This window comes from Pituophis catenifer, unplaced genomic scaffold (assembly GCF_029215685.1).
Source record: "Pituophis catenifer annectens isolate HBS135680 unplaced genomic scaffold, rPitCat1.0.hap2 SCAF_2, whole genome shotgun sequence".
NCBI classification, from domain to species: Eukaryota; Metazoa; Chordata; class Lepidosauria; order Squamata; family Colubridae; genus Pituophis; species Pituophis catenifer.
Genome location: NW_027256882.1, coordinates 43732873 through 43756113, shown reverse-complemented (window position 1 = coordinate 43756113; position 23241 = coordinate 43732873). Strand labels below are relative to the sequence as shown.

Here is a 23241-nt window from a genome sequence, read left to right as displayed (position 1 = left end):
AACGTGCCTATCCTTCGTAGCTGGCTCTTTTTCATTATTGTTCTATGTGAATGGCCCTTTGCCTTTGTGATTTGAAAGTTTGCCTTCTGCTAACATGAAAGTTTTCTCGCCCTGTTTCGTAAGGGAGAAGCATGATTAATTTGGAAATGACTCCTGTATGGACTTTGGACACAGACTCTTATCAGAGCCAGAGGTTTATTTTTCTTTACAAAAGTTTTCCGCTGCAAAAACAATTGGAATTTTTGGCTACTAGTTGGTGAAAAGAATTTTAAAGTGAGATAGCCGGTCCCTGGATATTTTTCACAAGCTTTGCCCATATCTGTAGACAGTTTATTCCAGACACCAAGTTCTACCTATTCACTTTCAAATTTCTGCTACAAGGAATACAAGTTGTGTTCAGAAATGGGCAAGAAGCAGCAAATTATATGTGGTCTTTGGCCTGATGCAACTATATTACATGGACAAGAGAGAATAAAGAAGAACTGAAATTTATCCTTCTCTATAGTGTTTGCAACATCTGGAAAAAGTGTATATCAATTATATGCAACTTTTGTTAGGCTGAAGATCTAAAATACTTGATCTTGGAGTCCTGCAGAGACTTAATGGATAAACCAAGAATTTTGGGAGCCAAAATACAGCTCCAAAATTTGGCTGGGTTCTGCAAGTATATGTGGTAATATTATTTTTAAGTACCCTTATATCTCATATATATCAATATAGAAGCCCACTTGCAGATAAAATACATCTGGGGCAGATATGCCAATTGTGAAAATTAAAACACAAAAATTTTAAGGGACAGTTTATCTGCAGTATGGCTTATACATGACCGTGTACGGTAATGTTTTGGCGAATGCAGTCCAGAAAGTGGCTTAAATTATGAAGTAGAATGTATATAATGTCTATGCCTTAAATGTGTTGGCTTAATGTTGGAATCCAGTAACATCCAGAAGAGCACAGCTTCCCGATCCCATATTTTGGCATAAATGTAGGTGTTTGAGGAAGCAGTTCTGTTAGTTGTAAGAGTAGTTCTGTAAAGAATGGTAGACATCTAAAAGTTACTTGTGTTCTAAGGCAGTATCTTAGCAAGTTTAAGATGCGTGGACTTCAATTCCCAGAATTCTGGGAGTCAAAGGTTGAAAGGTTGAAATCACTGTTCTAAGGAAATTTCTAGCTCTATCTCACATGCAGTAAGAACTGCTAATGGAGAAAACATTATTACTAATGCTTGCTTCAGCTTCTGTTACTTCATATAAATGATTATCCCATTTTCTTCTTTTTCATAGCACTGAAAAAGATTTTGACTTGTCTGCTTTAAATATTAAAACAGTTCTCCAAGGATTAGACTAGTAGATTATAAAAGTAACATTTATTGTTTTACAAAGAATTTACAAACCACGCTGTTACAAGACCTCAGTGTAAATATGTTAATAGTAAAATAAGGAAGATATACTTGACTACCTAAAATACATACTTTTATGGATTGTAATAAAATTTATAAATATATAAAATTTTTGGTATCCTATTGCATTCTTTCCCATTTTAATAAAAATATTTTATGCATATTAATGGAAATCTGAAACACTGAAATTTAGCAGAGTTGGGGGAGAGAGAGGAATTACCCACTTCACGACACAGGCTCCTTTTATGTATGGTGCCAGGGCTAGTAGGAAATACATATATTTGAAATATATTTATACGGAAATAGCATGCTAGAATATGTGGGAACTTCAAGCTCATTTATTTAAGAAGCAGTCTTGTGCCAGAATAAATTAGTCCATCTGATCTAGTGATTTCTAACCCTGGATCTTAAGTTGATGAGAGATTCAGTCCTACAGTGCTTGGAAACCTAAGTTTAGGAATCACCAAAGCCATGATTAAACATTGTGGCTGTTAATATCTCACCAAGATCACAAGCAGAAGACTATACAAGTGCCATCTAAGGACATTTTATAGACTGAATGGGTTCTGGAACTTTTTGAAAATAAAATGTGTACTCCATTATGATCAATTGGTTTCCTTCACTCAAGAGATGAATTTAATCTCTGAGAAAGGCCTTGGAAGACCCAATACAAATACAGTTACAGCCCTAGTCCAAGAGGACAGAGTAGGTTATGACTACCTCCACTCCAAATCATGTTTTCCATGCAAAAACAATAAAAGGTGGAGCTGAATATGCTCTAGTTATTATGAATTTTTTTAAAAAAAATCCAAAGGGGAAAAACCCTCAAAATTCCATCTTCACATGCTTTGCATTAAAATTTAACCATACTTTGCTTAATGATAGGACCTTTTGATAAAGGTCAAAAGGTCCTATTAACCAAATTCTAAATAGGAAATGGGACCTCCAAAACTAGTCAGTCAAATAATACATCCACCACCAAAAAATAAAAATTAGCTAGTGGCTTAAAAGGAAAGCAAATTTCCAATTATTTTTCTTCTATGCTCAAACGTCCAGTGTAAACAGAATTTTTCACATTTACTACAATTTTGATAACGACTAAATACAATAATATGAAAACAAAGCAACTATAGAAACAGGAAAAAGTAATGAATTTGAATTGCTGTTAAGGGCATTGATCTCTGAAGAAGCTGAGAAAGCTCAGCTTTCACAAAATGCAAAGTGAGGTTGGGAAGAACCATTTTAGAAAGTTCTAGTAATGTTGGAATAATTTTGAAGGAGAAATACATGTAGATGGAGGAAACATCAAGGAAAAGAATATGCTGTGGCACAGGAACATACAGTTTCATGGACAGCGTGGAGTTTCATTATTGATTTAGAGCTTTCTAGATAAGAATTAACCTAGATTGTGCCTCAAAATATGGAAGGCAGCAGGAAGAACAGAAGTGAAGAAAGTGGGGGCTGTCAGGTGCTGTTGTACTCTGATCTCATTCCCAGTCAGTATGAACAATGGAAAGTTGGTATTCATAGTCCAGTCATTTTTGGTGGGCCAGTTTTTTTCTCTTTCATGGAGTATTTCCATTTGTGGGAGCATATCCTGAACTGAAACTATGGGACACCTAGTAAAAAGCGTGCTTATTTATAATAAAGTGAGTATTGAAATATTTTTAGCATACCCCAGATCTATGAGTCATCTCATGCCTCAACGTCTTTCTGCAGCTAAACATTTAAGAACACTCCAATTACTTGCATTGTCACCTGAGTGACAAGCTGAAGCAATCCAAGACAATTCCAAACTTTCCCATCCTAGATTATAATACCCCAAAACAGAATTCAAGGTAATGTGCTACTGTGGCCAAATGGCATGTCCTATCAGGATCAGTAGGTTGTACAACGTTACAAATTGCATCCACTGCATTTGGCTACAACTCATTAAAGCAGCCATGTCTTTCCCCAGTATTCTGGAAACGGGCATGGCTACTTTCCTGAATCCCAGAGAAGTGCTGCGGGCATGCCTCCACATACTCCCCATCATCTTTTCGGCATCACCACAGAAGCCTCTCACAGCCTTGCCTATCAGAAGTAACCAAATTGAAGCAGGTTGTACTCTTGAACAGAGTTAAGGCAGGCACAGGGACCATTGGAGATGGAAAGCCATCCTTCCACCTTTTAAGTCCCATAGATGATTTTCCAGGACATATATTGCCGATGTCATCCCTCTAAAGCAGTGTTCCTCAACCTTGCTGGCTTAAAGATCTGTGGGCTTCAACTCCCAGAATTCCACAGCCAGCATGGGTTTCCAATTGTTTCCCACTCTTCACTGGCCTTCCCTGCAGATGCCCATTTTCTTAGGGAATATCAGATTGTTATAGAGGAGCCAAATGGCTGAGCTATGTTTGTGTGTAGTGGATTTGAAGGAAGTAAGATAGAAGGTGAATATTGAGTAGAGCAGGAAAACACAGGCTTGTGCAGAAGGAGGGTGAGGAAAAGCAGGGCCATGGAAAAAAACATTTAGAAAGATGTATTTTGGCAAGATGGAGGGTTGAGTTGGCTGCCCTGCACACAGATACATAGGCGCATATGGGCAGTGATTATGTTGGCACATAAGTTGGGTGGCACCAAAGAGTTATTGTGAAATATGCACACTGTTGGAGCAGGATGTTCAAAATAATTTTCTCCTCCCAATACAGCACTTAGAAGCACCAAACCCACCACCACTGCTATAAAACTGCATAAACTATTCATTAAAATAATGTTAGAAACTGTTTTCTAGAAGAATGAAGTATTATTTTCTGAGTTGGTTCCTCTGTTGCAAGCACAGCCTGTAGCTGAATCTCGAATGCTGTTTTCCCCTCTTCTTTGCTTCAATGGCCCAGATGTCTCTTTGCTTTTGACGAATTCAGTCTTATTATTCCCCATAATAATTTCCCACGGTTTCCAGTCCCTTCTTTTGTGTCAAAGAGGAAGGGGGTCACCAAAAAACCCTCTTATTTTCCAGGACAAGTGAGCGAGAACTTCAGAACATCCTCCAATCACAGGAAAAAAAAGCTCCCGAAGAGAGCCACAGCAGGAATCAAATTCCCCCTTTCTGAATGACACTTATTTTTTCAGATTCCCAGCACCAACTCGAAAAAAACTTTAATCACTAAAAACAAAATTTTAAAAAAAATTGGCTCGGCCAAGCAAGGTGAATTCCTAAGGGCAACTCACACGGAGCAATTCCTCCCTGTTTTATCAGAATGAAGACACAGAGTCAGCCGCTCGGGTAGAATTAGTCAATGCGGATTCAGAATCTTTCCCCCCCACAGGAGGCAAGACAGACATCTGGTTGTCAAAAGCCGGAACAAGAGGTGGCAGCTGCTGCTGATCCTAGGCACATGGGTGGAGAAAGGACGAACGGTTACGGGATGGGGAGAAGGAAACAGGTCCGTTGGGGGGGATGGGGTGACATCTTTGCAAGAGGCTGTAGCCGGAAATAGGTTTGGGCCATTCTCTTGATAGGCGGGGATACGGGAGGAAACACAGAGAGGCCAACATTATTTGACATGCAGGATTAATCAGGAAATCTTCCTAGGCAAGAAGAATGTGCTCTCCTATGAGCACTTAAAAAATTCTCAAAATACCTGAGCCGGGCAAGTGGTGACTGCTTTGCGGTAGAAGAATTTGGGAGCTGCAGGAAGTAAAGGCCCAGCTCTGGAACAGCAACACAGCCTTTGCAAACTTGCCACAGCCTTTCCATCTCTGCAGAAGAGGCAGGGGAGTCTGCAGGAAACAGCCAGGCCTGGAGAGGAACCAATAATACAGCACACGGGCTTACTGGAGAGTACCTGGACGGCTCTAAACAGTGAAACATCCTTTCAATGCAGCTGTTCAGTCAAAGAAAAAAACAAGAACCCAAAGCTACAGAACAGAATTAGAAATTACCTAGAAATTGCCTGAGTCAACTGAAGGGTGGCAGTATTAGGCTATGTCCCTTCCCAAACTAATTATGGTTTAAGTCACACCTATTAGCAAACCATAAAGACAAATTTCTAGAGAGCGTCCCCAACCTGGTTTTGTCCCGAAGTGGCTATTCTCAAGAATACTGGGCATCGTTATTTCCATATAGTTGGAGGGCACCGATTGGGGGATTGTGGTGGAATGTAGTCTGGATTCCCAGGAGGGAGGGGCTGCATTCCCAAGAGGTAGTAAAGCTCCTCTTGGGAATAAGTCCTCTTGAGTACAGTCTCAGAGTATATATTCTGTGCTGCAAATGGTTTGGCAAGATTCTGTCTATAGGGGAGGAACAATAAAGGAAACCTCTCTGAAGTAATTCTACATGTCTTTCTTGGTTTTTGGAACCTGACAGGGATGCAGTTCTAGGGGGTTAAAGGATAATTCTGGGAGAAGTATACATAGGTCAAAAAGGTAAAAGTTAACCCTTTCAGTCCTGCCTGGCTTTAGAGGGTGATGCTCATCTCTGTTTCTTAGCAGAAGGAGTCAGCAAGGTCCAAAGACACTTCCATGGTCATGTGGCCAGCATGATTATATGCTGAGGCATTCAACACGCTGTTGCCTTATCACTGAAGTGGTACCTATTTATCTACTCACATTTGCATGTTTTCGAACTGCTAGGTAGGCAGGTCTCAAACCCAGGCTGCCAGCTTTCCAGCAGGCAAACTCAGCCTCTTTAACCACTGAGCCACTGTGCCCTCTTCACATGAGCCAAAGGGGACCACTAAAGACAAGGACGTGCTAGAACTACACACTAATCGCAAACCACAGGTTCTCCTTAAGGGCAGGAGCTCTTCAAACAGCAGGTTAAAAATATCTTGAGCGTAGTAAATGTTATGTGAACCATGGAAAAAGGGAGCAGCGCTTTTCAAAATGGAAGAGAAGGAAATCTGCAGAAAATGAAGGGGAGGAAGATTCTCTTGGGGTTTTATGCACTGACTGAGGGATGCTTTTGCTGCGTTGTCTAGGAAAGGAGATATGGCCAGGCAAAACTTGTATTGCAATTTCTCCGATGAGCACCCCAGTGATATAACTGTGAGATGAGGTGGGGAGAGGCCTTTTCTCTTTCAGGCAGCTGAAACTCAACTGCAATATTTTTATCACTGTATCTCAGAGATGGTGCTGCATAATGGTTTGAGAATACAAACTGGATAGCGTCTGATCTCAGTCACAAAATTCATAGAGACAACAAATATCAGTTTTCTATAAAGAATGGATAATCCTTGCCAACAACCAAAGCTGTCATTTCAGCTTGGGGATTTCCCACACAGTGGCTGCTAGAGATTTTGTTTACAGGATCCATTTACACATTATTGGGACAATAAATGAAACCGACAATAAAATACAAGTACTCCTCGCTTACCGACTACCCGTTCAGAGACCTTTCACAGTTAAGACAGTGTTGAAAAAAAAGAGGCTTATGACCAGGCTTCAAATTTGTGACTGTCGCAGTGTTCCCACACTCACGTGATTGTAATTCAGGTGCTTGGCAACCAGCACACATATATGATGTTCACAGACTTCCACAGTCATGTGATTGTTTATTTGCGACCTTCACAGCCAGATTCTGACAAACAAAGTCAATGGGGAAACTGGCAGGAAGTCACAATTCACAGTCACGTGACTTTGCATTTAACAACTGTAGGTAATTGGTAATGGTCACATGACAATTTACTTTACAATCATTCTGCCTTCAAAGTTGCCAGTCCTTGTAAATGAGAACCACCTGTAATATACTCTCAGCTCTGCTCCTTCTTCTCTTCCCCCAATAATATTTAAGCCAATATTTTGGGGCTCTTGAACATGCTTATTTCTCGTTGGTTTGGTTTTCTTCGAAGTTCTTGCCTCAAATTTTCACCTCTCAATATCTTTAAGCAGAGCCCTTTAAAAACTCCCTGCTGAACTACAAAATTTACGAGATACCTATGTGGCACTGTTAAATGTGTGGGAACAATCATACTAGCTGTATTTAATAAGCCTATACAGTACTTTGAATTTAATTCTGAAAGGTGCCTCTGAGGGCAATAAAACATGTTCTAAAGAATTGCAGACAGCTGTTATATTTAGGTACCTGCATATTTTAAAGCACCTTTTTGAATGAAATCCAAAGTACACATTCATGAAATCCAGTTTTTGTTTTGCCCTTGCTTACCTTCTGGACCGGGTCCCCCAACACATCACTTAAAAGTCAAATATGGCTCTCGTCATGCCAACCAATTTATGCCACCCTGCTTTTCAATTTATGGATAAATATACAAAGTGGAACATGATACATCAAGTTGGCTCCAGAGAGTCAAAGCATGTGATCATTCTATAGAAACATTTCCCTTTATATTTTTATAACAATTTTATAATAGATTTTAAAAGACAAAAACTCTCTGTTTCAGTGTTAGAAGCAATGTGCTGCAATGTATGAGGAATTCTGGATAATAAAGGGGATTTTAAAAAGAGTGGATCTGGACATTTTGCTGCTGGCAGATTCACAGCACTAGAAATGCTAGCTGCAATGAAGCCAAATCAAATTTTCATCCTGATGGAAATTGAGGATTTCACTTGCTTTGTGCAATTTGGCTGAAGGGAGTCTGAAAACAAAGCCTTTAGTCAACCATTAAAATGTTTAAATTATTCTAAAAGCCTAATATGACAATTTCTGGAAGTATAAAAAAATGCTCTGGTCCTCAAAGAGCATAAAGGGAAATGTGCCAATACTTTAAAAAAAAAAAAATTAAACAAAGATAGAAGATGCTTCTCAGCTATCTTGTACCTTTAAGAAAGGGCTCCCTTATCCATTTCTGGATCTTATCTGGCCAGTTTTAAATATGTTTAATTTAAAAACTGGTCTAGAAATGTGATAATTTAAAAAATTAATGGGCTTGTATTGATCTACCATGCCTATGTACAACCCAGAATCTGAAAAGCAATATTTTGATATCTCAACTGATTTAAAAAACTAATGCCATTTTTCCATCACCTAAAACACCTGCAGTATAAAAAGTTTGTCACCTCTTCTTCTTCTGTTCCATCTCTCTGACCAAAACCCATTTCTACCCTTTTATAGTACTCCTATTCAATCCAACAGAAAGCATCTGTTTACATGTTCCTAGCATTACGCTGGAGATTTTAAAAAAACCTCACATTTGTCGGTTGTTACTGGCATAATTCTTACCCATTTTCATCAGAAGTCATCTTCCTTTTGGGCTAAACGGTACTGTGAAGCCAAGCCTGATTACAGTACAAGCATGCTGATTATAATCTGTTTGGCCCTGTCTGTCTGAATTCAACATGCTGGCTACCTTTTTTTTTTCTTTCAGCTATTGAACATATTTAGTCAAATATATCACAACCATTCTCTGATTTGCATTAGGTACTAGAACCATCCCTGTTTACATTTATGCACCAGCATGCCTTCTGTCCCTGTCCTACTGTCCCCATTTAGTCATACCCATTTCCTGTATTAATATCCATGTTTATACTTATTCCTGTTATCTCGTACATGTTTGACAAACTAACTAAATAAAAATAAATTAAAAAAATATGTCAACATTTACACTCTGCTTTTCTGTGCCCCAGTTCCTCACCTATGAAAACCTATGGGACCCTGTTTTTTTTCCCCAAGCTACCATGTAGTCTAGATGGCCTCTTTATGACTTGGGAACTTCAACTCCCAGAATTCCTGCTGGCTCAGGAATTCTGGGAGTTGAAGTCCACAAGTGATAAAGAGGCCATTGTTCCTGGCCCTTGATGTCGTCCCCGGTTTTCTCATGTCTGTCTGACTCCCAGCCTAAGCGTTTATTTCCTCTCTTCACACAGCTGCCAAAGACGGTCATCCTAACAGCTGTTCATTCACCCTGGCCTAGTACTCACCCTGCTATTACACATCCCGGCCAGTTTTTTTCTGTAAAAATACTTTATTGGGAAGGAGGAGAGTTCAACTCCCAACAACATGATCATCTGTTTGCGTAGGCACAAAGAAGCGTTCTTTAGGCCCTATAGCTTGATTTTTGCCTACAGCAATCAACCTGAGGGGAGGGTTGTTCGTGGGTCCCGGGTAGATTTTGCCTCTCCTTGACAGTCGCCTTTTGATCATAGACGCTCTAATGGCACTGAATTCCACGGTGGAAACTAAATCCACCCCCCTGGGGGACGAAGGCGTGGAGGGCAAGGGTATGTTATGTAGAAAGGAGTGTCCTAAGCATTGCAAATGGGCTTGCACTTTGGGCCTCACCGGATAGGAGGAACAAAAGGTAGCATGAGAAACAGGCAGCTCACCAGAGACAGTATGGATTTCCTGCAGATGTAGCCTCAGGCCCGGCTTCCTACCTACCATACTGGTGACATTGGCATGATTGACAGTAGGCTCCTGGGGGTTAGCAGTCAATTCTTGAGAGCTTGATTTGGCACAGAGCTGAGCTGGCTGTGACACTTTATCTCCTGTCATGACAATCGTCGTAGCCATACTGTGTGCCATCAGCACTCTTCGGTTACGGGGGTCTGCTTTGAGCTTGTTGGGCAGCTTAAACCTCACCGAGCTTGAAGGAGCGACTTTGCTAGGGGTGGGTTTCTCTTTGACTTTGTTCTCCTTTCCAGGAGCTCCTGGCTCTGCGGTCTTGTTATTTGCTGCTGTCCAGCATGGGGTAGGTGCCCGAGGAAGACTTTGGTTATTGCGCCGGTGAATCGGTTTAGGAACTTTTTGCTGCTGCGGAGCAATGCAGCCATTCTTTGTGTCAATGGCTGGAGGGGGGCTTCTTTGGGGTGGAGGTTGTGGCTTCTTCACCGTGCATCCTTCTACCAAAAGGCTAATGCCAATGTACTGGGGAATCTCCACAGCAGCCTGTTGTGAGAAGAAGAGGATGATGGGGATTGGTCAAAAGGAACCTATTCACTTCTTCCAAGGGCAAGTAAGAGCAGGAGAAAATATCTGACCAACTATTTTAGTCTGCTGCAAATGATAGTCAGAAAATATAGCTGGTCACCAGACCACAACTGAATGAGGTAGGGTGCAGCACTTCGCTAGAGCCGTGGTAGCACAGTGGTTAGAATGCAGTATTGCATGCTAACTCTGCCTACTCCCAGCAGTTCAATTCTGACCGGCTTAAGGTTGATTCAGCCTTCCATCCTTCTGAGGTCAGTAAAATAAGGACCTCAATGGTTGGGGGCAATATGCTGATTCTGTAAACTGCTTAGAGAGGGCTGTAAAGCACCATGAAGCGATATATAAATCTAAGTGCTATTGCTATCACTAATGTTATGTAGATACAGGTAGTCCTTGACTTGTAAGCACAAGTTTTGGTTGCTAAGCAATGCAGTCATTATGCCAGTCATCATGTGATGGACCCAATTTTATGACCATTTTTACCACAGTTAAGCAAATCATGCAATTTTTAAGTGAATTACACACTTGTTAAGCAGATCCAACTTCCTTCATTGGGTTTGCCAGCGGGGAAGGTCCCATTTTGTAATCAAGTAACCCTGGGACACTGCAGCTGTCAAAAATGCAAGCCAGCTACCAAGCATCCAAATTGGAATCATGTGACGATGACAGTAGTGTGATGGTCGTAACATCAAGGATGGGTCATAAGTCACTTTTTTCAGTACCATTATAACTACGGAGCATTATTAAATAAATGGTCTTAAACTGATAACTACCTGTGCTCTGAAAGGCGTAAATAGATGAAGATTAACAATTATGCAATAAACCCCAGGTTATTTTCAGATAAATAATTCCATAATTATTTCCTACGGATTCTTTTCAATTTCAGATTTAGGCATGGTAGAAGGGGCTTGGTCTAAATTGTAAGCAAATAATATTAACTTTGGTATTTTGCATTTCAAAGATTTATATATGAAGAAAAGGTACGGAATAGCAATTCCTTCTTCCCATCCATGTATCTGTAGGTGTACTTCAGAAGATCCCTCAACCTTCAAGTCACATTTCACCAGTATACATGAAGAAATGGAGAATGTAAACCTGAATACGATGTTTCTGGTTAGCATAGCTCCCAAGTTTTTATACAAAATACACTGGTATTTTGTACTTCTGAACATCTAGTGTAGAATGACAGAGAAATATTATGTGTAGTGATAATACACTTCAATGAGTACAGAATTCAAGTCTAAACAAACAAAAATGTATAGGTGATTATGCAAAACAGGAATTTCATGCTGAATATTGTGCCTGTGACTGGGGAAGGCTAGATGGCTGAGACAAGCAAACTAATACTTTATAGCAGTGTTTCTCAATCTTGGCTAGTTGAAGATGGGTGGACTTCAATTCCCAGAATTCCTCAGCCAACTATGCTGACTGGGAAACACTACCTTATAGTACTAATCAATGCTCTACATGGATAGGACACATGCATTTCTCTGACCAAAATAACAAACAAAACCAAACCCACTAGGAATGAGTCTTGTATTTTGCAATTCTGCAAGATCAAAAAATGAAAAAGCCACAGTTTCAGATAAAACTAACCTTGCATCTAGACCAGTGGTGAGTTTCAAAATTTTTTACTACCAGTTCTATGGGTGTGGTTTGGTGGGCATGGTGTGGCTTGGTGGGTGTGGCAGGGGAAGGTTACTGTAAAATCCCCATTCCCTCCCGATCAGCTGGGACTCGGGAGGCAGAGAATAGATGGGGGCAGGGCCAGTCAGAATTTTTACTACCAGTTCTCCGAACTACTCAAAATTTCCGCTACCAGTTCTCCAGAACTGGTCTGAACCTGCTGAAACCCACCTCTGATCCAGATGAAACCAAATATGGAAGCAGTCTATTCATTTCGCTTGGAAAATGATGAAAACATAAATGTTTCATGTTCTGTTGTGCGAATTGTACCATTAAAACTCAATAAGAGACCCATTCTTAGAGCCCAATGCTCCCCTCACAGAAAGCAAATATGAAAACGTTTATGACAACACTTCATAGTCTGAAATATGAATGGGGCATAAACATGTTTCTGATTTTCATTCTAAATAAGAGTAGTTCTCAGGAATCAAGTTCTTGAGAAATGTAGAAAGAATTTAATATCTGGGACAGAAAACAAGCCCTACCCCAGTATACAGATTCATTTAACCACCATGGTAAGAAAGGTTGTAAAATAGGGCAAAATTCACTTAACAACTGTCTTGCTTAGCAACAAAAAGTTGATGTTCAATTGTGCTTGTAAGTCAAGGACTACTCTATACTCTGAGTTGCAAATGCCGAACCCCAAATTAGATAGATCCGATATAAAGAGAATCAACCTGGAAAAAGTGAGGCAAGCATTCCAAGGAATTGGACTCAGATAGGAACGCTCACCTGTTTATAGATGAGCTCAAAGTTTCCTGTGTTGCAATTGCGATCGTACTTGCGGTCAATGACCACCCGTAAGGTATCGTCCTGCACACTGGCACACAACCGGGTGGTGACAGACGTAGAAGCTGCCATGGTGGGGCTGGCATTGATCTCAATCAGCCACGGCTGGTAGTTTTCTCCAAAGAGAAAGTCTGCCCCATAAAGCTCAAAGCTGTTTTTGCGGAACTCCACGAGGTCCTGAGAGGTCTGTATGGCATGAATGATGGCCGCCTTCATGCCAGGCACAATCACCTTGGACCAGGCCTCTGGTGCCCCCATTTTCCTCAGGTGGATCTGGAATTGATCAGAGGACCACATATTGTCTGAGGGAAGCTCAGAATGGCGGTTCAGGGAATTCTCATAATGTTTCTGGATGGAGTTATTGCACAGGTGGATGGAACTGGGGTGAAGAAGAAGAAGATGGAATCAATAATGGGGACCAGATTCTATGCAAAGGATTTTAACACAGGATATGTCAACTAAGCTCAACCTATGGAAACTCCTTATTGGGCACATTTTCCTGTCTGGATCTGAAATTATAGAACATATTTTCTTTGGAATTGGGATCAGTCCTCCCATCTTTTAAAAAAATCATAAAAATGCCTCATTTTACTAATCTTTCCTGTTGGTATTTATCATATGATAATTGTGATTTGATGTTTATAATTATTATATTTTATTTAGGGGTCCTTGGTGCTCTCTGAACTTGGTTGTTTTCTCTATAGTCTGCCATAATAAATGAGAATAGTCTTTTAAGAGTTAAGCCAGGAGTCTTTCAAAGTTTTAGCATTTCATCTACTGTAATAGGCAGAAACAGCCTTTCTAGCACACACATACATCTATGCTTTAATAGATAGACTTCTTTCTTGGTTTTTTAAAATCTTCTTTTGATTCCCACAAAAAAACTATTTATTATTGTTTATTTATTGGTTCGATTTATATGCCGCTCTTTTCCGGAGACTCAGGGCGGCTTACAATGCGTTAAGCAATAGCCTTCATACTTTTGTATATACCTGCTTAGTAGGGCTTTTGGGGCCCCCCTAAGTGGTGTTCTTTTTTATACAAAGTCAGCTTATTGCCCCCACAAACCGGGTCCTCATTTTACCTACCTCGAAAGGATGGAAGGCTGAGTCAACCTTAAGCCTGGTGAGATTTGAACTTGCAGTAATTGCAGGCAGCTGGTGCTACTTAACAGCACTTTAGTCTGCTGCGCTACCAAGGCTCTTACTACTCCTTTGAACCAATATTTACTTGCTCATTCTGCTATGAAATACTCTTAGATATTATGTACAGCTCTTTTTTAAAAAATCCTTCAAATATATACTGTATCTACTTCTCAGGTGAGTTTTCATGTCTGTCTTGAATTGATACTCATTTTCACACTCTTAGTCATCTGTCAGAAATGGTGTATGGTCTCCTGCTTGGGCAGGGTGTTCGACTAGATGACCTCCAAGGTCCCTTCCAACTCTGTTGTTCTATTATTCTTAGTATCTTTGTGTTTCCCCCCTTTTTTTCTTTTCCATTTCCAGTCACCCCATACAATCCTGCTTCTTTTTTTTGTCTTTTCTATAAAGGGACAAATCTAATTACATACTATTTCATAGGTGCTGTTGCAAAGGACCTAGTGTAATGACAATAGGATTTCCAGTTAAGTCACTGGAAGCATATGACTATATGAAGCTGCCCATGCTACTAGCATTGCTCCAGAGTTTTCATATAAGCTTCCTCAAACGTAATATTTACTCTGGATTAACATGAATAATCCTGAAGATTTTAAGGGGACATCAAACCCCACCCCCCATTAAGACACTGAATAAATTAAACCAAAATTCTTAATGAGACATAAAATCTCTCTGCTTCTTCTGGCTCTTGTGTGCATCCACACATGGAATAATATAAACAATAAAGTCAATAAGATGACACACTCACGTATCCAGATTGTGTAAGGAAAAGGGCTGTGTAGAGAAACGGATGTAGCTATGCCGATAGAACCAGATGGTGAGGGGATTCCAATCAGTCACCAAAAACCATTGCCGCAAATCAAACTTGGTGCCAAAGATGAGCAGGGGCGTCTCGATATATTTCTGTACCACCCATTTTCCATCCTTGACAATCATGGGGTCGCAGTCCACTAGTTTCACAATTTCCTCTAAGCGGTCCATGCACATGATGCCTGTCGGAATATGTTCTTTATTTATTTGATTTATACCCTGCCTTTCTGTATTTATTTATTTAGATATTTGCTATTTTCCCACAACGACAATTCTATGAGGTAAGTTGGGCTGAGAAAGAGTCACTGGTCCAAAATCTCCCAGCTGGCTTTTGTACCTAAGGCAGGATTAGAACCCACAATCTCCTGGTGATTGGTTCAAAGTCACCCAAACAGATTTCATGACTAAAATGGGACTAGAACTCACAATTTCCTAATTTCTAGGCCAGTACTTTAACCACTACACCAAACTGGTTCTCTGATGAGTACTTAAGCCAGCTAACAAAACGTTTGAAAGGCAAAAGCAGAGTGTAGAAGATTAAAAACATAAAATCAAAATTAACACTAAACAAATCATAAAGTAAATTAACAATTAAAAGCATGATAAAAGGCAAGTGCCTTTATAAATTTTGTTTAAATGCCTTGTGTGTGCCTTTTGCTGAATGCCCCATTCATCCTATTGGCTGTAATCATGCACAATATAATTGCTTAAAATCCCAAATCCACAGTTTGTTACCAGCACAGCATATTATTTACCAATAATCTGGATCAAGAGCTTTGGAAAACCAGACGGCCATGAAGTTGACAAGGCCAAAATTAGGGTTGAATGACGTCTGTTGATGTTAAATTCAATGTTCTTTACCACTTATGTGAAAATACAGAATCTGGGTTCACATATCACACTGAGCCATCATATGGTTTCCTTCGTCTTAAGAGTCTCATGCAAATTCATCTTGTACAATAGTTTTGTACCTAACAAACCATGGTTAAAGAATGGCTTGGTAGGATGCGTGAATCCAGCCAAAAATTCTGCACAGCCTGAAGCATCTCCCGAACTGCTTTGTCAACTCCATCTCTCAAGCTATTTTGGGGTATTTAATCCATGACCAGTAAACTTACCTCTGCCACGAGACTTGGCTCCTGGTTTGACAATCCAGATGTTCCTGTCCCCTTCCATGTCCAACTGGGGGACGACTTTTTGCAGCCGTTGCAAGATATCCTCACAGCGCTCAATGAGGCTCTCTGTCTGCGTCATCTGGGCCCCTTCGCTGCAACGACAAATACTTGACCCAATAGCATGACCCAATGCCCTTCCATGGTGGTAACCTGTGCCAGGGAGAGAGAACCTATGGCCTATGGGTGGCAAATGGCTTCTGAGCCCCTAGAAACTGTATTATTGCACAACATTTGAGGACAAGCCATTAAGAAACAACAGGATAATGTGTAAGCCATCCAGAGTCGTGTGTTAGTGAGATGGGCGGCATGTAAATTTAATAATGAATAAATGAATAAATGAATAAATGAATAAATGAATAAATGAATAAATGAATAAATGAATGAATGAATGAATGAATGAATGAGTGAATTCATTCATTTATTCATTCATTCATTCATTTCTAACATGTGGAAACAGAACAAAATGTTCGTTCCACAAATGACCACAATGTTGTGCCTCGTTTTACTACCATTTTGGCCACCGTTGTTAAACAAACCACAGCAGTTGTTAAGGGACTCATGCAGTAGTTAAGCCCATTGACTTTGCTTGTTGGAAAGCAACCGAGAAGATCACAAATGAGTGATCACATGACCCCATCATAAATATATGCCAGTTGCCAAGCACCTGAATTTTTTTTTAATTTTTTTTTACAAACATGTCACATCAATGCCTGAACAGTGTGGCATCTGAGTGTCATGCATTCTAATACACACACAAAAAAAAAAAACCCTAGCAAAATTAGTCATAGTTATTACATTCAGTCAACTTATATATTTCTAATAATGATAGACAATTATAATAAGTTGCACTCTGTCATTATTCAGTTATTCAGTTATTCCATGTTTTCTCTTATGGATACTTTTATTTTATTATATAACAGTGTCTACGCTAACATTCCCCCTTCTCTTATTTCTATCACTTATTCTAACTTTTAATCATGTCACCTTTTACTGAAAAGCGTTTTCTTTCTATCCTACCTAACTTCTAGCCGTGCCAGCTACCTTAAAAAAAAGAAAAACAAAAAGAGAGAGAGAGAGAAAGAAAAGCAAATCAGAACAATGACAAAGAAAAGAAATCATCTATCCATCGTCTCTTGAATTTTGATCAGGTGACCATGGGGATGCTGCAATAATCATAAGGGCGAAAATCAATCATAAATCACTCTCTTCAGTGCTGTTTTAGCTTGGTCCAGTTACTCTCTAAGCCCATGATGGCGAACCTATGGCAAGCAGAGCCCTCTCTGCGGGCACACGCACCATCACCCCAGCTCAGCCAGCTGGTCGTTGGGTTTCCGGCGCTCTGGCATGCATGCCTTCTGGTTTGGGCACTCTGTGCCTAAAAGGTTTGCCGTCACTTAGAGTCTAAGCATACGGTTGTTAAGCCGAGGACTGCTTGTACAGTTGCAAAAATGAGGTCTATGGATTTGCAGAAACTGATGGTTTCCCCTCTAAAAAAAGTTCAAATGTCTGTGCTTACTGGGCTATCTGATAGTAGCTGTGCAGGAAGTCCTGCCAATGTCCTTTCGATAGCTGCAAGGCAGACCCAGAATCTCTGTCGATGTCCTGATGTTTCAGGCTGCTCAAATGCTCCTCACAAGCATGTATTGCCGTCTCAATCAGCTGGGCTGAGAAATTGGCCCCTTTCTTGTGGCGGGTACGATGCTTGGCTTCTAGAAGGGAGAGATTATTGACCTAGCAATCCTGGGTATGTGACAAGGGAGAGCCTGAGCACTGGTGTCCAAGGGAGGGTGGGGGGCAAAAAAGGCAAACAGGTAGAAGATACAAGCCCCCACCCCTCCATTTTGTAGCTAAATATTTCAAGTCAGACTTGACTCCTGATGAGTGCCTAGATGTCATTTTGTTACATCTACAAAAGGATCAGACTTATCACAACAGCACATTCCCCATCTTGGTCTACCTCATGGTGTCAAACTCAAGGCCCAGGGCCCAGATCCGCCCCACGGAATGCTTAGATCTGGTCTGCGGAGCCACCCTGGAAACAGTGCAGGACCAGTTCGTGGTGCCTCTGTCAGCCAAAACAGAGCTTGCAAGGGCCATGGGTGGCCCTCCCGAGCTCTGTTTTGGCTGGCAGAGGGTTGCAGGAGGCCGTCGCAGTTGAAAATGGAGCTTGGGAGCCTATTTTCGCTGGCAGAGTGCTTGGGTCACCACTGGCACCCTGGACACGAATGACGTCGAGCTGGCCACGCTCAACCTGGTCACACACACCCCAGCCCCCCCTCCTCCCATGTCAAACCCAACCCTAGTGCGACCCTCAATGAAATAGAGTTTGACACCCCTGCTCTGGATCATGCAACGGCACTGGTAACATCTGCCTTAAAGCCTCTGCATCTTTTCCCATGATTATTTTTCCCAAGCAGGATTCCAGGCAAAGATGGCTGCAGCCAGCTATACGGAAAATCTTTTTGCTTTCAAATCCGGAGCACTTCCTAGCCCTAGCTTTGAATGTCTGATTTTTTTTCCACAAGATTCCTGGGCCTCAGTTATGGAAAATAGGTGGAAGAAGTAATGTTTAAAGGAAAGGAAGCAGCATCTTTTCTGAGTCAAGGGTAGGGGGTTAGAATGATGCAAGCAGCATGATGACATAACTTAGCTTTTCATTGCATTGTGTGTGATATTGCATTGCATTGCAATATCACACACAAGTCTCCGGGACTGGTAGTGTCATCATCCTAACAAAACCAGCAAGAACCTGTGAATATTGTTGCAAGGAAGCAAGAGTATAAGGCTTCAAACTAAAAAAAAACCCCTGAATTTCAGATCAGTTCTTGCTTTATTGTTATTATTATTCAAAGCAGTACAATAGAGAGAAAAGTGGGTATCAGGACTTGAACATCTTGGGGGGGGGGGGAATTTATTAACAATTAGCATAGAATTCTCAACAAGTAACGGCGACTAGTGTGCTATCAAAACAAAAACAAAACTACCTGGAATAAGTTAGCTAACTTTCTGAGTTGATATTTTGCTTTGAAAATTCAAAACTTATTATAGTGGGCTTTTAAGAAAATTGGATGTACCTGGAACAGATATTCATGGTCATAAGCAAACTCTTCCCAAACTCAGAAGTGGATTATTTTAGACATAAAAATAGCCCAAACAGTAGCAACCATTCATTTATAAAATGAAAAGAGGTACCTCTTGGACCTTAGGATATAGTGTCCACCAGGGCTGCATCTTTTGAATCTGAAGTAAATTTGTCTCAGATTATGTCAAAGTCCCCAGTGTGGTTCTAACACCCCAATTTCACAACCAAACTTCTTTTTAAAATAATTCTCAGCTCGGTAGCAGAATAATACCTCTACATTCTTGGTCTAATTAGATCTGGGCAAGCCAAGATTGCACCAAGGTAGCTTAAATGCATTTTCACCGGCATTTTCACAATAAGGAAAATGAGATAAAATCCCTCAAATGATTCTCGGAAGATAACAAAACGTCATTCAGATACAGGAAACAAAGCCTTTCTGAACTCCAGTTGTGCTGCTCTGATTCACAAACTAGAATTCAAACACATAAAATAGCCAGAACATAAAGACTATTCCCCTACAGGATACGATCATCTTGAAGCATTAAGAAAAGTAATAAGGCAAAAAGCATTTAAAACCCTTGGGCTTCCCATCATTTGTCCTGCTCCATGAAGTCCAGTCTTTCGGGCTTTCTATAGACTGACAAAGAGATTATACTTCTTTAATTCTCCCATATTTTCTACTAGCTGCACCTACCTGGAGATCCTGGACCACTTAGGAATTCATTCTGATTTTCCTCCAACGCTGTCAGGAAAGTCGGCTTCTTCCAGTATCGTTTCACCACTATTTTGAGAAGGCTCCTGGCTGCAGTGAGATGGAAGTCCTCTACCATAAAAAGCAGAAAGGCATGTAATTCCTAGCAAAGCAGTTATTTCTGTTTCTAAACTTGCTTCATCCCAAGAATTTAAAAAGCACTGGTGCACACACCATAGCCGGCAAACTACATGTAACTCTCACATGTAAGATGGGACATTTTTTTCCCTCTTTCCCTGGGATTCAAAAGGAGTTTCTGTCCATTTTTCTAATTAATCTACTGACCAGTGTGATTATCTGGCCGGTGGGAAACGGATTGCTGCCGACCGGTTGTTGTGAATACTTCTTACCAATAAAAGCATGTTTTTCATCTTTAGCTCCAAGACGATAACACCGTGGGAAAAATGTATCTGCATCAGCCTGGTCAAACCATGGCAGGTTACGCAAGTTAAGACACAACCCTACCTGAGAGAGAGGATATAGCAATAGCAATAGCACTTAAAATTATATATGGCTTCACAGTGCTTTACAGCACTCTCTAAGCGGTTTACAGAGGCAGCCCCCAACAATCTGGGTTTAAGTGTTTGACCTCAGACGGATGGAAGGCTGAGTCAACCTTGAGGCGGTCAGGATCGAACTCCTGACAATGGGCAGAGTTAGTCTGCAATACTGCATTCTAACCACTGCGCCACCAGAACTCTTAACAAATACATACTTCCGTGTGGTCCAGATGTTTATGTAATGGTCCTCTGCTCACCTTAGTAGTGAAGGTCCCTGCCTTGGCATAGTGATTCATCATCTGGTCCTTGCGCAGGCTGCGACAATCAATCACATCTCGCCGATTGGTCCAGATGAAGTAGGGGATCTGGTTACGAACCAACCTTGACTGCCAATGAAAGAGGGCAAAAAGGAGCAGCGGGTAAAGACAAAGGACAGAAGTGTAAGAATGAGAAACCCATGTCAAAATCGTTTGAAAATCAATAGGGGATAGTAAAGAGTTCAATGGCACAAATAATTGTAAGAATTCACAATAAATTAGTGTCAAGTGAAGAGAGAAGCTGGATTTATAAACATACATAGATGGATAAAGGCCCAGCAACTCCATTCCTTACAGCATACTAAATTTGAATTCCAATCTGAGTTAGATTTTTGTGGTTTAGTGCAAGGGTTCCGTCACACACACACACACACACACACACACACACACACACACACACACACACGCTGGTCTGCCAAACTGGAAAGCTTGGGAATTGCTGGTTTAGCAGGAGTTAAGATTTTTGTGGCTTAGTGCAGAGTTCCCCAATCCCAGAGCTGCAGGCCACTACTGGGCCGCAGTCTGTTTGGAACTGGGCCACACAAGCAGTGGGTGAGCACATTTGCACATGCAGCTCCATTTACACAAGAGGCAGGCGCTCACACTTGTGCACGCCTACCACTCACACAGAACCATCCTCTCTCCCCCCACCCCAACTCACTGGTCTGCCAAACTGGAAAGATTAGGGACTGCTGGTTTAGCATGTTTTGGGACTCGGCTGGGTTAGTTTATTATTTACTGTAATATATTGTGTAAAATCTAGAATTAACCCATTAAGTTCAGTAATCAAATTAAGCATGTTACATGAATGCGATCAAAGGATGTTGTGACTTGGATCGAGAGAGTCCTATTGGACTATGATACCATTGGGGTCTGTTTGCGCTCTAAGGCAACTTACCTCTCAGGGCTTCTGTGCAAAATAAATTTGTTGGGAAAGGGAGAACCAAGTAGACCGCTCCTATTTTACGGGGAGGAAAATGGAATACACAGTAATAAAATGAAGTGTTTAAAGGGCAGATCACTCTGGTACCCCAAACTAACCATGAGGTTATAGATACCATCAGTATCATCCTGCTCATCTTCATCTTCCTCATCTGTAGTATGAAAAAAAAAATGAATAAAAATTAGAAAGAAAGAGCTGTTGTACAATGGACATACAGGTAGCCCTTGAATTACCACCTACCGTATTTTTCGGAGTATAAGACACACTTTTTTCACCCCTATGAGGGTGAAAATTTGGGTGCGTCTTATACACCGAATGTAGCCCCGCCCACCCATCAGCCCCCACCCTTCGGCCTCCGTGCGTCCTCTCAAACGGAGCTTTTGGAGGCGGAGAGCCTCTCAAACAGCCTCCAATAGCTCTGTTTGCAAAGGAGCTTCTCTTTGCAACGGCAGCCTCTCAAACAGAGCTTTCAGAGGGTGAAAAACCAAGGTGCAGAGGCCAAAATGGCAACCCAGAACAGCTGCTGGCTTGTCGGACCGGTTCCACGCTTTGCCCACTGTACTCATTGGAGCACCCTGTGACAATCAGCTGCATTTTTGAAGCTGTGTATCTGCCCAACGAGGCGCGTGCAAGTGTAGCATCCACGTGCGCTCACGACCAGCAAACCTGTTGCTACAGTTCACCTCTGGGAACAGCTGATTGGGAGTATTCCGGGAGGCCAATCCACCCGCCAATCAGCTGCTTGTGCTGAATCAGGCTAATGAGCTGAAGCTGACAGGCTATTTGCTAAGGACGCTGGCCAGATGAATACCGATAAATGCTAGTAGGCAGAAGCAGAAATTTTTTTTCTTATTTTCCTCCCCCAAAACTAAGGTGCGTCTTATACTCCGGAGTGTCTTATACTCCGAAAAATACAGTACTTCATTTAGTGACTCTTCAAAATTACAACAGCACTTTAAAAAGTGACTTCCGACCGTTTTTCACACTTATGACCGTTGCAGCATCCCAGCCTGTGGATCAAAATTTGTATGCTCGTGAACTGGTTCATATTTATGACAGTTGCAGTGTCCCCGAATCATCAGATGTACATTTTGGCTTTCTTTTTGTAAAATAAAATTTGTAAAAGAAATGATGACATGGGGTCATATGTCATGTGTTATTGTCCATTTGAGGTTGTATTTACCTACTTTTAAAAAACTGCTAAGGACCAGATGATTTTTACTATGTTCTGATACATAAAACCATGGAACTCAAAGAGGATGGATTTTCTTTTGCCCATGATTGTAAATGTAACAAACAAACAAACAAACAACAAATATCCTTCTCCAAAGAACTTCTCTCTCCAAGTTGACATTTATTTCTATGGTGAGGGAAGTTTTTTAGCATTAGCACATGCTCCCCAGGGCGAGGGCCTTCTCTGTGGGGGCACCTACCCTCTGGAATCAGCTGCCCCCAAAGATAAGGAGAATCCAAGACCTCGATGCCTTCCGCCGTGCCCTTAAAACTTTCTTTTTTCAGCAAGCCAGGCTGGCTTAATATATTTTTTAAATATTTTTAATTAGTTTGTTATTTTAAATTGGGGCCAAATTAATATATATATATATTTATTTGTTTTTAATGTTTGTATTGTATGTTTTTCATCTGGCTGTACACCGCCCTGAGTCCTTCGGGAGAAGGTGTGGTATATAAATTCGAAATAAAATAAAAATAAAATAAATAAAAATGCTTACAGAATGCCCTTCCAAACAATCTTTGGCCTGCAT

General features: G+C 40.9%; 1 protein-coding gene across 1 annotated transcript in view; it reads right to left on the bottom strand.

The window, feature by feature from the left end:
* Window positions 1–4633: 4633 nt before the first annotated feature.
* TTLL3 (tubulin tyrosine ligase like 3) overlaps window positions 4634–23241 on the bottom strand; it is a 30033-nt gene continuing 11425 nt past the window's right edge. The window contains exons 6-16 of the mRNA XM_070934342.1: window positions 21577–21629; window positions 20476–20604; window positions 20069–20183; window positions 19662–19790; window positions 17402–17594; window positions 15829–15977; window positions 14649–14892; window positions 12684–13119; window positions 9662–10223; window positions 5023–5180; window positions 4634–4768 (exon numbers count right to left, since the gene is read on the bottom strand). Coding sequence (XP_070790443.1) covers window positions 4634–4768; window positions 5023–5180; window positions 9662–10223; window positions 12684–13119; window positions 14649–14892; window positions 15829–15977; window positions 17402–17594; window positions 19662–19790; window positions 20069–20183; window positions 20476–20604; window positions 21577–21629 — 2303 coding nt within the window. The remainder of the gene's footprint in view (window positions 4769–5022; window positions 5181–9661; window positions 10224–12683; window positions 13120–14648; window positions 14893–15828; window positions 15978–17401; window positions 17595–19661; window positions 19791–20068; window positions 20184–20475; window positions 20605–21576; window positions 21630–23241) is intronic.